The sequence below is a fragment of the Osmerus eperlanus genome, chromosome 14 (assembly GCF_963692335.1).
Source record: "Osmerus eperlanus chromosome 14, fOsmEpe2.1, whole genome shotgun sequence".
Classification (NCBI taxonomy): Eukaryota; Metazoa; Chordata; class Actinopteri; order Osmeriformes; family Osmeridae; genus Osmerus; species Osmerus eperlanus.
Genome location: NC_085031.1, coordinates 4,063,293 through 4,077,891, shown reverse-complemented (window position 1 = coordinate 4,077,891; position 14,599 = coordinate 4,063,293). Strand labels below are relative to the sequence as shown.

Below are 14,599 nucleotides of genomic sequence, written 5' to 3'. Positions count from 1 at the left end.
GGTTTTATTCACAAAAACAGGAACAGATAGGGTACTCACACAGACAGGTATGGTAAGGACAAGACAAAGACTGGACACAAAACAGAAACCTAAATACACAGAACCAAACGACACACAGGTGGACACAATAACGCTAACGAGAACAGATGAAGACAATGACAGGGAAACACTAGGGCAGGGCAAAAAACTGAAACCGGGGGGGGGCACGGCTGTGGCCGTGACAATTAGATTATTAAAAAGTATACGTACAGTAGCCCAAATGAGGATATAGGCTATGTCTTAAATAAGAGTGCCATTTCCAAACTAAGTACACTTAGTGCCTCTTCATTTACAATGTCAATCTGGTTTCATTACAGTAAATAAGGACAAGTCACCACAATCTTATATGTGAATGTACCTGTTCGTACTTTAAGCAAGCATCCACGAGGGCCAAGGGCCATTTACTCCCAGCAGAAACCACACTACTTTGCATAACCCTCCCACTTCTCGTCTTAAAACCTTGAATGTTCCTCCCCCTTGCTATAAACACACCCATTGATTTTATTGAGGGAAGACCCGAGCGCAACGCGCACACAGCCACAAACGCGCAGCACTTCGGCAGGAGCAAGTTGAGGCCAACCGTTACGCGCTACGATTCAATATATCTGTACGGAAGAATTTATTTAAACGGGACAGTTCGTTGCGTTAAGGTGTCGCCCTTTGGATTCATTGTCAGAGGAGTCAGTGATACATCCAAAGAGATAACTCTCGTATAAATTGAAAATCTACGTTTCGATTCCTCCGCCCAGGCGACTGAGGCGAGATAACCAAGAAGCGCACAATCCCAAGCACAAGAGGCTTGGCTGATCCATCATTGTGGCTCTTCCAGCGGTGGCATGTTCGAGGGATAAAGGGGATAGAATTGAACTCCTACTTTCACCTAAAGAGGTAAGGCATTTTCATACAGTTGACTGCCAATTAGGTTTCATCTGTACCTTACTTGCACCAAGAGAACCGATGAGATCCATACGTTGTTTGACTGAAATTCCAACTGAAAACATAGGTAAGATTTGTTGTGGAACAGGAAACGCCCCACGTATGTTTATCTTTACGTTTCCATGTAATGTTGGGTTTTTGCTGCCATCCTTTATTGCTGTTCTCATAATAACTCTAGATATTAAACAGTTCGTCAAAAACGAAATTGTTATGGAATTGTTGCTTATTGAGCTGTTACGACCACCCCTCTACGTAAAAGATGGGCTGCACTATTTTGAAAGCCCCCAACAACTGATTTAGATTCATGCTGCATTGATTTCAGTTGAATTTGCAAAGCCCATATCCACACATCTTATATTTGATTGTATCATATGATCCATCGGCTTACATCTGTCTAGGCAACAGATTGGATTACCTTTGTAAGTAGCCTATAACACATCAACCCGCACATTAACCCCATCACCCTAGGAGCCCCTTTCCCCAGTGCACAGGAAGGACATTTGGTTTTAATTCACACTCAGCAGTGCCTGCTCTCACCCTGCCCAGATGCTCCTCGTGTAAATGGATTAACCAGAAGGCATCAGGTGCGATGGATCAGCCATACTGATGTGTCATTAATGTCCCAATTCACTAAGCGACTGTTTCAGCGCCGTCGAGCTTCTGGCTGCTGGCTTAAACACAATTAACCTACAGCTAGGGAAGAGGGATGGGAGGGACAGCCGGCTGGGGACTGTTGCCCCGGTATCAGTTACATGACAATCAAGACTGATTAGATTTGAATATGCACTTTCAGACAAGCAGATGGCAGCCGTTTACTTTGCGAGACATGTTGAAGTCCTGCCCGGTGATAGTGCTCATTTCACTCCTGTTCCTCCTGATTGGACGGCTGAACTGCCACAGTGTTTACTTTTGAAAGTTCTCTTTAGTCTCTTTCTCTATTTTTCCCAAACTCTCTTCTTATCACGCCATCTCTCTCTCTCTCTCTCTCTCTCTCTCTCTCTCTCTCTCTCTCTCTCTCTCTCTCTCTCTCTCTCTCTCTCTCTCTCTCTCTCTCTCTCTCTCTCTCTATTACTGTCTGTCTCATCTCAGTTGACACCTGGTAATGATTAGTCAGCTTCCAGCCAGACATCAGTCAGGATGTGTGTGTGTATATATGTGTGTATGTATGTGAGGTATGACATCATCCAGCACCTCTCTGTTTGACACGTGAGCGTCTTTGGCATTTTCCTCATGCTCTGGTCAGTCCAGAGAGACCCTGCTGATATTGATCGTATGAGACAAGCGACTGTGTATTCAGAATGAGATGCGGGCAAAAGACGCCTCGCTCCCCCTCCTATGGATTTACATTTACATTTACATTTATTCATTTAGCAGACGCTTTTATCCAAAGCGACTTCCAAGAGAGAGCTTTACAAAGTGCATAGGTCACTGATCATAACAACGAGATAGCCACAAAACATTGCGAGTAGCCAAAACATGTAGCACACATTGTGAACAACCAAATTAAGTGCCAAAGGGAAGAACCATAAGAGCATGTAGTTAAACAAGTTACAATTAAACAACATGAACTGCTATAAGTGCAAGTGTACCTGTGGAAAAAAGCAAGCAACAATAATAAAAAACAATATATCACAGCGAGTACAAAAATTTAAGTCAGTTACCACTAACCACAAGAGCAACAAGTCTCTAAGCAAGAGTCATTGTGATCCTTGAGGAAACTAACATCGGGTCAAGCGAACCATTCCTAAGTACCGTTGTACTCCCGGAACAAGTGCGTCTTGAGCCTTTTCTTGAAGGTGGAGAGACAGTCAGTGTCTCTGATGGAGGTGGGGAGTTGATTCCACCACTGGGGGGCCAGACAGGAGAAGAGCTTGTGTTGGGACCGGGCGGTCTTGAGCGGTGGGACCACCAGGCGGTTGTCTGAAGAAGACCGTAGGTGACGGGTGGGGGTGTAAGGCTGCAGGAGAGACTTGATGTAGACGGGTGCAGTCCCGTTCACTGCTCGGAAGGTCAATACCAGGGTCTTGAATCTGATACGGGCCATGATAGGTAGCCAGTGGAGAGAGATGAGGAGCGGGGTAACATGGGAGCGTCTGGGTAGATTGTAGACCAGGCGGGCCGCTGCGTTCTGAATCCTCTGAAGGGGGCGGGTTGCACATGCTGGGAGACCAGCGAGCAGCGAGTTGCAATAGTCCAACTTGGAGAGGACAAGTGCTTGGACTAGCAGCTGGGTGGAGTGCTCAGACAGGTATCTCCTGATCTTCCGGATGTTGTAGAGGGTGAATCTACACGACCGGGAGACCGCAGCAATGTGGGCCGTGAGGGAGAGCTCGTCGTCCATGGTAACCCCAAGGTTCCTGGCAGAGGATGAACGGGTCACCGTCGCATATCCCAGGGTGATTGAGAGATCGTGGGAGATGGAGGGTTTAGCCGGGATGATGCGAAGTTCTGTTTTGGCGAGGTTCAGCTGGAGGTGGTGCTCGGTCATCCAGGCGGAGATGTCTGTGAGGCAGGCCTCAATCCTAGCTGAGATCCCCGGATCGGTCGGGGGGAACGACAGGTACAGCTGCGTGTCGTCAGCGTAGCAGTGGTAGGAGAAGCCATGGGAGGTGATGATTAGTTGATTAGGTGATGATTATTGGACTTAGTACAGAGATGAGTCATACAGTCTACCAGGGCTTGGCTTACTTCTATATTGCTCCAATCTATGTCCCTATGTTTTTATGGTAAAAGACCCTTTCAAATGGCCCCTTGTATCAGTATTGTATATTACTTGTCGAATCAAATCAAAATGTTTATGTGTTATACGAGCAATGTCACAGACCGCTTCACATATGCCCATGGAACGTCACCTTGAACATTCAGTCACACGGCACACACTCAAGACAATTCCTCTGTTCTCTGACCCCTTTCAGGATTCAATGAAAATGTCCGTCTGCGTCCATGAGAACCGCAAGTCGCGTGCCAGCACCGGCTCCATGAACATCTACCTGTTCCACAAGTCCTCCTACGCGGACAGCGTCCTCATGCACCTCAACGCCCTCCGCCAGCAGCGGCTCTTCACCGACGTCCTGCTGCACGCCGGGAGCCGCTCCTTCCCCTGCCACCGCGCCGTGCTCGCCGCCTGCAGCCGCTACTTCGAGGCCATGTTCAGCGGAGGCCTGCGAGAGAGCCAGGCCAACGAGGTGGACTTCAGGGACTCCATCCACCCCGAGGTCCTGGAGCTCCTCCTGGACTACGCCTACTCCTCGCGCGTCGTCATCAACGAGGAGAACGCCGAGTCGCTGCTGGAGGCCGGCGACATGCTGGAGTTCCAGGACATCCGGGACGCCTGCGCCGAGTTCCTGGAGAGGAACCTGCACCCGTCCAACTGCCTGGGCATGCTGCTGCTCTCCGACGCCCACCAGTGCACCAAGCTGTCGGAGCTGTCCTGGGGCATGTGCCTGAGCAACTTCCCGGCCATCTGTAAGACGGAGGACTTCCTCCAGCTCCCCAAGGACATGGTGGTCCAGCTGCTGTCCCACGAGGAGCTGGAGACGGAGGACGAGAGGCTGGTGTACGAGGCGGCCCTCAACTGGGTGAACTACGACCTGGAGAGGCGCCACTGCGGCCTGCCGGAGCTGCTGCGCACGGTCCGCCTGGCGCTGCTGCCCGCCATCTTCCTCATGGAGAACGTCTCCACGGAGGAGCTGATCAACGCCCAGGTGAAGAGCAAGGAGCTGGTGGACGAGGCCATCCGCTGCAAGCTGAAGATCCTGCAGAACGACGGCGTGGTCAACAGCCCCTGCGCCCGCCCCCGCAAGACGAGCCACGCCCTCTTCCTGTTGGGCGGACAGACCTTCATGTGCGACAAGCTCTACCTGGTGGACCAGAAGGCCAAGGAGATCATCCCCAAGGCGGACATCCCCAGCCCCAGGAAGGAGTTCAGTGCCTGTGCCATCGGCTGCAAGGTCTACGTCACGGGGGGGCGGGGCTCGGAGAACGGCGTGTCCAAAGATGTGTGGGTGTACGACACCGTGCAGGAGGAGTGGTCCAAGGCGGCACCGATGCTCATCGCCCGGTTTGGCCACGGCTCAGCCGAGCTGAAACACTGCCTCTACGTGGTGGGAGGGCATACCGCCGCCACGGGCTGCCTGCCGGCCTCGCCCTCCGTGTCACTCAAACAGGTGGAGCAGTTCGACCCGGCGACCAACAAGTGGACCATGGTGGCCCCTCTGAGAGAAGGCGTGAGCAACGCGGCAGTGGTCAGCGTCAAACTCAAGCTGTTTGCATTCGGGGGCACCAGCGTCACTCACGACAAACTACCCAAGGTGCAGTGCTACGACCCGCAAGAGAACCGTTGGACGGTGCCCGCCTCCTGCCCGCAGCCCTGGCGCTACACAGCCGCCGCCGTCCTCGGAAACCAGATCTTCGTCATGGGCGGGGACACGGAATTCTCGGCGTGCTCGGCCTACAAGTTCAGCAGCGACAGCTACCAGTGGACTAAGGTGGGCGACGTCACGGCCAAGCGGATGAGCTGCCAGGCGGTGGCATCCGGCAACAAACTCTACGTCGTGGGCGGGTACTTTGGCACGCAGCGCTGCAAGACGCTGGACTGTTACGACCCGACGCTGGATGCCTGGAATAGCATCACCACAGTGCCCTACTCGCTTATCCCCACCGCCTTCGTCAGCACCTGGAAACACCTGCCTGCCTGAGCAAGGCATGCTGGGACTGCCCAAGCCAACACCCCCTGCCTGCATCCCATGAGGTACGGAGATCAGTCGCCTGCCGCCTCTCTTCTGTCGTACTGTGTGTTATCTGTCAGAGGAGAGAATGAGGATTATGCATAATGTATTAGCAACACTGTTAGGTTTCAGGCTGGCTCTGCTGAGAGGAAAAACATGAAACAATATCCTGTTGTCATATTTCCATGTAAACATGGTTGAATATAGAACCTTTTTCGGTTCAGAGATTCACACGGGAGGAAAGGAAGGGATAGAACAGCTCATTCCCAGGTCAAATAGAGATGACATCCAAGCTGCCGAACAGCTGACATTTTAACCCTGTCAAGACATCACCCTATTTACAAGGGACAAATATCCCTATTGAATCAGGCACATTAGGTATTGATATAGTTTTTAGGGATGTGGTTTTGGTTTCAGCTTTGAACCGGAATGCTAACCAATCAGCCAATATTCAACTACTTCCTTTGTTTACTTCCTCTTGACATCTTGTTTGTTCTCAGACAAACCACCAGTGACTAGGACTGGCCTGTCGAGCCCCACTGATGAGAGAGTTGCCTCAGGTTCAAAAAAGGGATACATTTATCAGATATGATCATTGCGATAATGAGGAGAACGACGATGACAAAAATAATGATGAAAAGGATGATAACGACGAGGAGAACGCTGACGACAGTCCCGGCGATAGCGCGATACAGTTGAGAATGTGCACATGCACCCAGCCGTGCTGCTGTGGCTCGCACATTTCCAGGACAGCAGGATAGTTTTTGTGTAGCCTGTGGGGGATTGCGGCGAGGTGTAGACAGCGTCACGGGGGACGGCAGAGGAGAGCTGAAGCAGGAGAGCATATTGTTCGAAACCGACCATGTCGCCATAGAGACGGCTCCGCTTGGCCCCCTTTGTTCCTTTCTCTATTGTCTGCATTGCTAAAGTACTAACTATAACACGGGTTTGCACAGAACGGTTTGTTTGCTGTAATGGCGGGAGATACTTGTGTGTGTACCATATTGCGTGTGACTGTGCGTGTGCAAGTGTGCGTTAGGGTGTGTGTCAGTCTGTGCGTGCAGACTGAAAGGGCACACATGAGAGCTAGTGGAGAGGGGGGGGGGATAGGGATCGAGTGTGTGAGAAGGTTAAGTGAGTTATGAGCCTGTGGGGTTGGACGAGGGGCAGAGTGCGGTAATTGAAACAGAATAGAATACTTTTATTGTCCCTGTGGGGGAGATTTCCCCCACGTGGAGAGGAGGGAAGCCAATTAGACATGCTACATGCTAGCAGGCTACAAAAATTCTAAGGAGACTCGCCCACAATCAATCATCTTCTGATGGGTTTATTGTGCTTATGAGCCAGACTGGGATGGGTTAGGCTAAACTATTCTACACACACAGACACACACGCACAGTAAGAGCGCCTTGGCTGGAAGTGACTGTTGACTGTGATTTTGTGCTGCCCCTGTAATAGCCTGTTCCCTCTCACCCCCACACCCATCTTCCTCAAAAGTGTAGCCTTCTCTCTGTCCGTCTCCCGCTCTCTCTCTCTCTCTCTCTCTCTCTCTCTCTCTCTCTCTCTCTCTCTCTCTCTCTCTCTCTCTCTCTCTCTCTCTCTCTCTCTCTCTCTCTCTCTCTCTCTCTCTCTCTCTCTCTCTCTCTCTCTCTCTCTCTCTCTCTCTCTCTCTCTCTCTCTCTCTCTCTCTCTCTCTCTCTCTGATGATAAACAGGCCAGACGGATGTGGAGCACGGCCACGGGCGGCCCTGCCTGTGGCCGTGTCTGTACACTGCAGGCTTTGGTGTCATAATCCGACTCTCGCTTTCCACCCCACACACACTTACTACCAGCACACGTGCATAGCATACACACACACACACACACACACACACAAACAGCAGCCCATATCATTTTGCAGACCCTGTTGAAATGGTGTCCTGACCTCAGTTCATGAAAACATAGTGAGAGAGAGAGAGAGAGAGAGAGAGAGAGATGAGAGAGAGAGAGAGAGAGAGAGAGAAAGAAGGAGAAAGAGGGGAGTGTAAGATGGATGGAAAAAAAGCAGGAAGGGTGAAAGGGAAAAGAGAGAGAGGAAGAAAAGAAAAAAAAGGCAGAGGGAGCTGGAGAGAGAGAGAGCGGGGAGAAGCATGGCTGCCCAGCTGTCCAGCGCGCTCCTGTCCTCTGCAGCATGTGATGCAGCCAGCCAGGGAGGGAAGGAAGGAAGCTCGGGGTTAGCTTCACTTCACTGCCTAGATACTAAGGCTCTGCCCTTCCAAGACGAAATACTCTCTGTGATACACTTCTCCCTTCTGTGACTCATTTCTGTGGAGGGAGAGAGACACAGAATGAAGGGGGAAGGGATGGAGAGGGGGGAGGGAGGGGGCGGGGTAGAGGGAAGGGGAGGGGGGCCGAGATAAGGGAAGAAAGAGAAAGGGAGAGAGAGAGAGAGAGACTGTCTTCAGAGAAGGGTTTAACCATCTCTAAGCCACTACAAGCTAACGGCGGCCAGTGCAGTCTCTAAGCCCAGCTTATTTCATTCGAAACGTCTTAATTGGTGGCCTGCCAGTCATGATTGCTGACAGAGCCGAGACTGTGAAAGGCTGTCTGTGTGTAAAGGGAGAAGCCCTTGTCAATTGCATTGTTATTGGCCAGTCATTAATGTTTCAAGGCTTTACAACAGCAGTGCTATTGTCCGCTACAGACTACAGAACTAGAACACAGAGGACAGGAGCAGAAGACGGTTGTCTCCTGGTGGTGTGTCTTCCAACTTGTCCTCTTACCCAACTCCTCTGAGCGAAGACTCCTCCTCTCCAGTCCTCCTCTTCTTACCACCGACACGGCTAACAGAATTATGCTCGTTTTCGTCTGGCAGCTAGCTCCCTCATCCATTTAACAGATGCTTCTGATAAGATAGAGGTAGGAGATGGAGAGGCCTGCCTGTCGCGATCCCTCTCTCAGTGAAACCGGAATCTTCCTCTTAGCCAACATGGAAATGGATCTCCATGGAGGCCAAGCTGGCACGAGATGTCTTCTAATGTGTGTGCTTGTGCATTTGGGTGTGTGTGTGCGGGAGCAAGCATGTGTGCGTGCGCGCGTGTGTGTCCATGCGTGTGTTCGGCTACCACTGTCAGTGGAAGATCAACTGCCCCCATAGGACCTCACGTTAAGGAGGAGAGACGGTGGACAATCTGTCTCTAAAATGGATATCAGTCTCACATTACATATTGGTCTGGGAGGCGGGGGCAGAGGGGTGGGTCTGGGGCCATAAACCATCTGTGCCATAAGGGGTGAAGATGAGAAAGCAGAAAAGCTTTTAATGCCGAAAAAGTTATTATGGACTGAAAAGAGACAGTTAAGATCTGAGGAATGTAAGCGGTGGAAGGAGAGCGATAGACCATCCAAACAGGCAGTGGGGAAAAAGCTAATGGAGAAAGTTCCAGGCCCGTTCATAGAGAAGGCCATTAGTCCCTAATGCGTGATGTCTCATGGCACATGGCTTAGGAGGAACAGGTGCTATCATGGGCTATCTTCTTTGGTTTGACTCTGGGAGAGAGAAAAGAAAGGGGTGGGAAAAGAAAAACGAGGTCTGGAGTTTGTCTTAGCGCTGCTTCCTTGAACTTTTGACTGTTGAGAAATGTGTCCAAGCTGTCCGTTTTTCCAACGTGGTTCTGTAGTTATTTTGAGTGTGGTGGTTATGTAAAGAACTGAAGGTTTTTCCTGACCTCTTAAGTAAGTTGCTTGTTTTCATGTCGACACACAAATCCCTCGGGTTAGTCTAATGGTTGTTGTTTATTTTTCTCTCTCTCCTATTCCTCCTCTTTCTCCTCAGATTTCCCTGTTTTGCATCATCCACTGGATTCAAACTGTGAAGACCAAGAAGAAGAAGCAACCTCTTAAACTTGCTGTGCAATCAAAATAACATGATCTCTCTCCTTTTTTCTCAAAACAACACAAACAATGGGATAATCCCCCCACACACCCTCCTCCGCACACACACACACACACACACACACACACACACCTATCTCGCGGGTGGCATTGTGGCCACTCAGAATCAATGGAACCACAGAACCATCGTGTCCCTGCGTAGACCTGTGACCAGACGGATGTCATCTTCCATTTGTGCTGGTGTCATCTAGGGTTAGAAGTAACCAACCCTGACGCATTTCTGAGGGGAACCTTTCGGATGCTGTTTGTTCAGAAACACCAAACAACCTGCTGCTTGTTCTAAAAAAGACCAACTTGTTGTACTATTTACATATCATGCTTGTGCTCTTCAGCCTTTAATAGCAGCACTCTACACATATCACACCTCTCCCCTTTTATTTCCGTCCTGCCATGAAAGACTGCCGACCCGGTAATGGCTATTCACTACGATATATAAAAAGTAAATAAAATAAAAATATACCTTCTGCGCAAGGCTGGACGGAGGGATGAAGGATGGAGGATTAAAGGAGTGGTTGACATCGGCCGGTTCGGACGGCTGACACCCTGACAGCACAATTAGGAAGTGACCTTCCCGCCCTCCTCTGTTTCCTTTGACTGAGAGACTCCAGGATCTCTCCATCTGGGAGAAGAAGGCATCAGGTCTGCTCCCGCCAGCAGACCATGCAGAGGGCTGGGGTAGTCTGGCTGGCCCTGGCCCTGGCTGTCCCTCCGCCTCCTCAGAAGCCTGGAGGCCCGGCACAAGTCACACCCCGGCACCAGTCACACCCCCCGCAGGAGGTGTGGTGGGGTGGAAAAGCTACAAAAAGGGAGGGGGTCATCATGCCCTGACATGCCTGTTAAGGTGAAGCTGTGAGCCCCCCACCGCCACCCCCCCCCCCACCCCCCATCTCCCCTCCAGCCCTGTACAGACAGCTGAACATTCACTCTCCTGACAAAGTCAGGTACACAGCAGAATGGACCATACCCACAATGGCACAAGACAGTGCGCACATGATACTGTAATGACTGACAGTTCACATAAAGCTCCAATGAAAGAAACGGTCTTGTTGACTACTGATGGACGTTCGCCCGTGGCTGAGGCGGCGATTCAGAACTTCTTCCGAGCTAGCTGCACGGTCATAAGAGTCTAGTTACCTTGGTAACCAGATGGAGTCCTCTTAATTTATATGAAACGATTCATTTTGTTTATGTTCCAAATGTTTAATCCTATTTATTGTTTAATCTCTGCCTGCATTCATACATACGTGAATGTCTGTTTGGGGTGTTACATGCATGGCCCAGTTTTTGTATGTGTTTTATCAAACTTTTTTGAGCTGCTTTTTTTGCACAGTTCAACTGCTCCCAAGTGGAACCTGTTCTTTTTCCAAGGGGGCGTGGCTGATCTCCCTTCTGTTAAGTCAGGGGAGGGGGGGAGGGGGAGGGGAGGTGGGTGACACGGTCAGAGTATGGTCAGATGTAGGGAGAAGGGGGACATAGCTCAGATTACCCAGGGTGCAAGTGGCCAGATCAGGAAGTTGCAAGCCAGATGACGTAGATGGCCTGATGTGGGCGGACCCTCGTCGCCCACCTCCTCGTACATTCTCAACGCTCAAGTCTTCTCTTGAAGCTCGGTTTCATTCAAAGGACCGTATTTACCTTTGAGCTGGGGCAAACCAACCCCAACAAATGGCCTACTAGATGCAACGGAGGCTCCATACAGTAGAACTAACAACTACTCTGCATTTAAAAACGTGATGGCCGCCAGGATGCTAGAGAAGCTCGCAGGCGTGTCCCAGGAACAGTAAGGGCCATCATCACCACCGAGATCCGGGCTCGGATCCTGACACAACAGCCCCTGCTGCAGTTAGTATGTCCGGAATGCAGAGTGACAGCAGCTGTCCCCTGGAACAGCTGGTACTGTGTCACATGTCCCAGAACTCCAGACAGACCCCTGAGTCACATTGAGAATGAAGAAGAGGAGGAGGAAGGGCAGAGCGAGGAGAAGGAACAGGAGAGTTAGTCATTGAACCCTGCTCGCTGTGTTCACAAAGGGCAGACACCGCAGTGCTTTTTCACCATTGTGTCACCGATGCACAAAAAAAATGACAAAAAAAACATTGCGAATAGGGTTTTTAAAAGACCCCCAAAAAATGAGAATGTCTTTTAATACTTGCATCTAAAACTAGGTACCTGTCATGGATTCCTGGGGTGTGTTGCCTGTTACGTCTGTCTAGCTAATCTCAACCCTAACTACTGAACATTCGTAAATCTATTATACCTTATTAATACTAGGTATGCGAGTTGAGTATTATTCTTTTTCTGGATGTACACACGGATGGATTCAGTAAATCCATTCACCATGCTTCAGAATTCAAAAGGTAGAACTCAACATTCCTAACTGATTGTTGGAACCCCAACGAACACCAATGATTTCAAGAATTCTCCGGAGACCTCATTGGCTCCCTTGATGTCAGCCCCTGAACCGCTGTTCTCAGAACACGGCTGAATCACCAATCAGATGAGGGGGTTCCTTCCCTTTAGAACACAAGCTACAGAGACGGTCTACAATGAATGCCCCTGCTATTCACGCGCAAGTGTTAAGTGATGTTTTCCTTGTGGCCTCCCTCTCTTGCTCGTCTCACCCAACTGACTCGACACACTGAACATAGGACAGCTCTCTGCTCCCTGTCTTTCTCACAGACTGGCTTTCAATATACGCAAAAATATAAATGTAAATTCAGACAGTATGCATATTTAAAAACACCGTCAAATGTGCTTTGGTTCCTTTATTGTCGTGTCAAGATTTGATTTAATTTCTATTTTTTTAGATGGCATTGTTTTGTACATGTGATTCTTTTCACAATGTGAAATTCATGGCAAATAAACAAAAGAGTTTTTCCTCTTGACTGTAAACTTAATTGTCTTTTTTGAAGTAATTCAATTGTACTGCAGACTTTTACTTTTATTAACTCTTGCATTCTAACATAATGTGATGAATAAACAATAATATGTTAACCACACAAAAACTCCAGCTATTTGCAAGATGATATATTCAGCCAACATATAATTCCTGGGGCAAACGTCTATCATAAACTATCAAAGTGTTTTTAAAATGAATTCGGAAGGAAGACTTGTTAAAGGTAAATGAGTAACAGGATGAATAAAGACGGCGCAACGCGTTAATTCCAAAACACACTCAGCTCCTAGTTCTGGTTCTTTATTGCATGTTTCAAATAGTCAGGCAGCTTTACGTGGAATGTGGGCTTAGGTTTGTCCTGCAGTGTTAATACCAGAGTATTATCCTCCTCAGCCATTGTTTGGTGGGGGACAGAGAGAGTGAAATCATCTTATCTACGCCTCTGCCTTCTGTCTGCTCCCTGTTCCGGAACGGGGCCAAAACACGGCAAGATACTTTCCTCTCTTATTTCTCTTGTGTCACCCTGGCAACCGTGAGCTGTGGGGGCCATGGGGGGTGGGGGGCAGGAGGTGACATGAACATTTTTAAATCTTTCCTCCCTCCTCAACCTTCCTTCCTCCCACCTCTCTCTCTCTTTCTCTCCCTGCAGTGTGGATGTAAACCAGGTCTATTTCCAGCTGTGTTCTCCTCTTCTCTCTCTCTCTCTCTCTCTCTCTCTCTCTCTCTCTCTCTCTCTCTCTCTCTCTCTCTCTCTCTCTCTCTCTCTCTCTCTCTCTCTCTCTCTCTCTCTCTCTCTCTCTCTCTCTCTGTCTCTCTCTCTCTCTCTCTCTCTGTCTCTCTCTCTCTCTCTCTCTCTCTCTCTAACACTTTCCTACAGGAAAATTAGCCTCCCCCCACTTGCTGGCTACCATTCTCTGGTCATTCTGAACATCCCATTAGTGGGACAGAGTAAACAGCCACTTGCCTCCTGCTCTGCAGAGTCCAGCTCTGTTCCATGTTATATTCCTCTCCTGAAACCACGAGGACGGCTGACCGGTACCCAAATACTAACCTTGCAGTGCGCAATAACATTACTTGCTGGAAATACACACAGTGTTGGTAGGTCATTCTGAACGGAGGACATCGTTTCAGCCCTGGCCGTCACACCCTGTGGAATATAAAGGGAATGTGAGACTCCATAATGTTAAAATGATCTTGTGTCTGTGCGATGAAGTCTGTGTTTGGTTTGGGTCCGTCTCAAACCCAACTCGTAAAATTGAGAAGAGCCTTGGTAGAAGTGTTTCTAGGCTAAGCAAGACCCTAAGAGGATAAGTCGAGTCACCAGGTTAATGTAGATATCCATCAACTTTGGTTGAGGGCTGAGGTGCTCTGTGTGCATACGAAATACAAAATGACTTTCTGAGTAGTCTACCAGGAAATGGGTCTTGCTCCTCTTAACATACCAGTTGTAACCTGCCTTCACCACAAGACTGACTCTTCCTAACATTCAGTTCATCTTCGCAGCGATAATAAACAAAGAGGGTTCATCATCTTTGGAAGCATAATGACGCTCATAACCTTGGGCTGTCACTGTGTCCCCACAACCCATAAAAAAACAATGTCCCCTCATTTTGCTAGTAGGTTTGATTCACACACAGGCACACACACGCACTCATGCACACAGACACACACACACACACACACACACAGACTCCTGTCAAAGCTGATTTGAGTCAAGAGAGCTGGCCTTTAAATTGCGCTAACTCTTACTCCCCAGTTACATCACCACAAAGTGACAGAGCCAAGCCAGCCCTGCTACCTGCTGGCAAGGGGACCGCTGACACCATCACACTGGAAAACAATCCCAGAATTCCTCAAGGAGCTTCCAGTTCCAATCTTAAGCCACGTCACGTACAGTGAGACAGTACTCTGGCGCACGAAACTGAACACCAGCTGAAAACCTCGGAAAATTCAATATTGAGTACGAGCCATTGTTCATATAAAATTGCTTGGCAGGCTTGGCAGATATTCTCAGGATGGAGGAGGAAGAAACATGAGTACAGTACATCCAGTTGTATTATTGATGAGGAGA

At 49.3% G+C, this 14,599-nt stretch overlaps 1 protein-coding gene across 1 annotated transcript; it reads left to right on the top strand.

Moving 5' to 3' along the window:
- The first annotated feature begins 571 nt into the window (after window positions 1-571).
- Window positions 572-12,529, top strand: enc1 (ectodermal-neural cortex 1). Its single transcript, XM_062477911.1, has 3 exons — window positions 572-927; window positions 3,891-5,725; window positions 9,514-12,529. The coding sequence occupies exon 2, from the start codon at window positions 3,897-3,899 to the stop codon at window positions 5,670-5,672; it is 1,776 nt and encodes a 591-aa protein (XP_062333895.1). The 5' UTR covers window positions 572-927; window positions 3,891-3,896; the 3' UTR covers window positions 5,673-5,725; window positions 9,514-12,529.
- The last annotated feature ends 2,070 nt before the right edge of the window (window positions 12,530-14,599 follow it).

Excerpts from the sequence above, each read along its gene's own strand:
- enc1 (XM_062477911.1), top strand. The coding sequence starts at position 3,897 with ATGAAAATGTCCGTCTGCGTCCATGAGAACCGCAAGTCGCGTGCCAGC.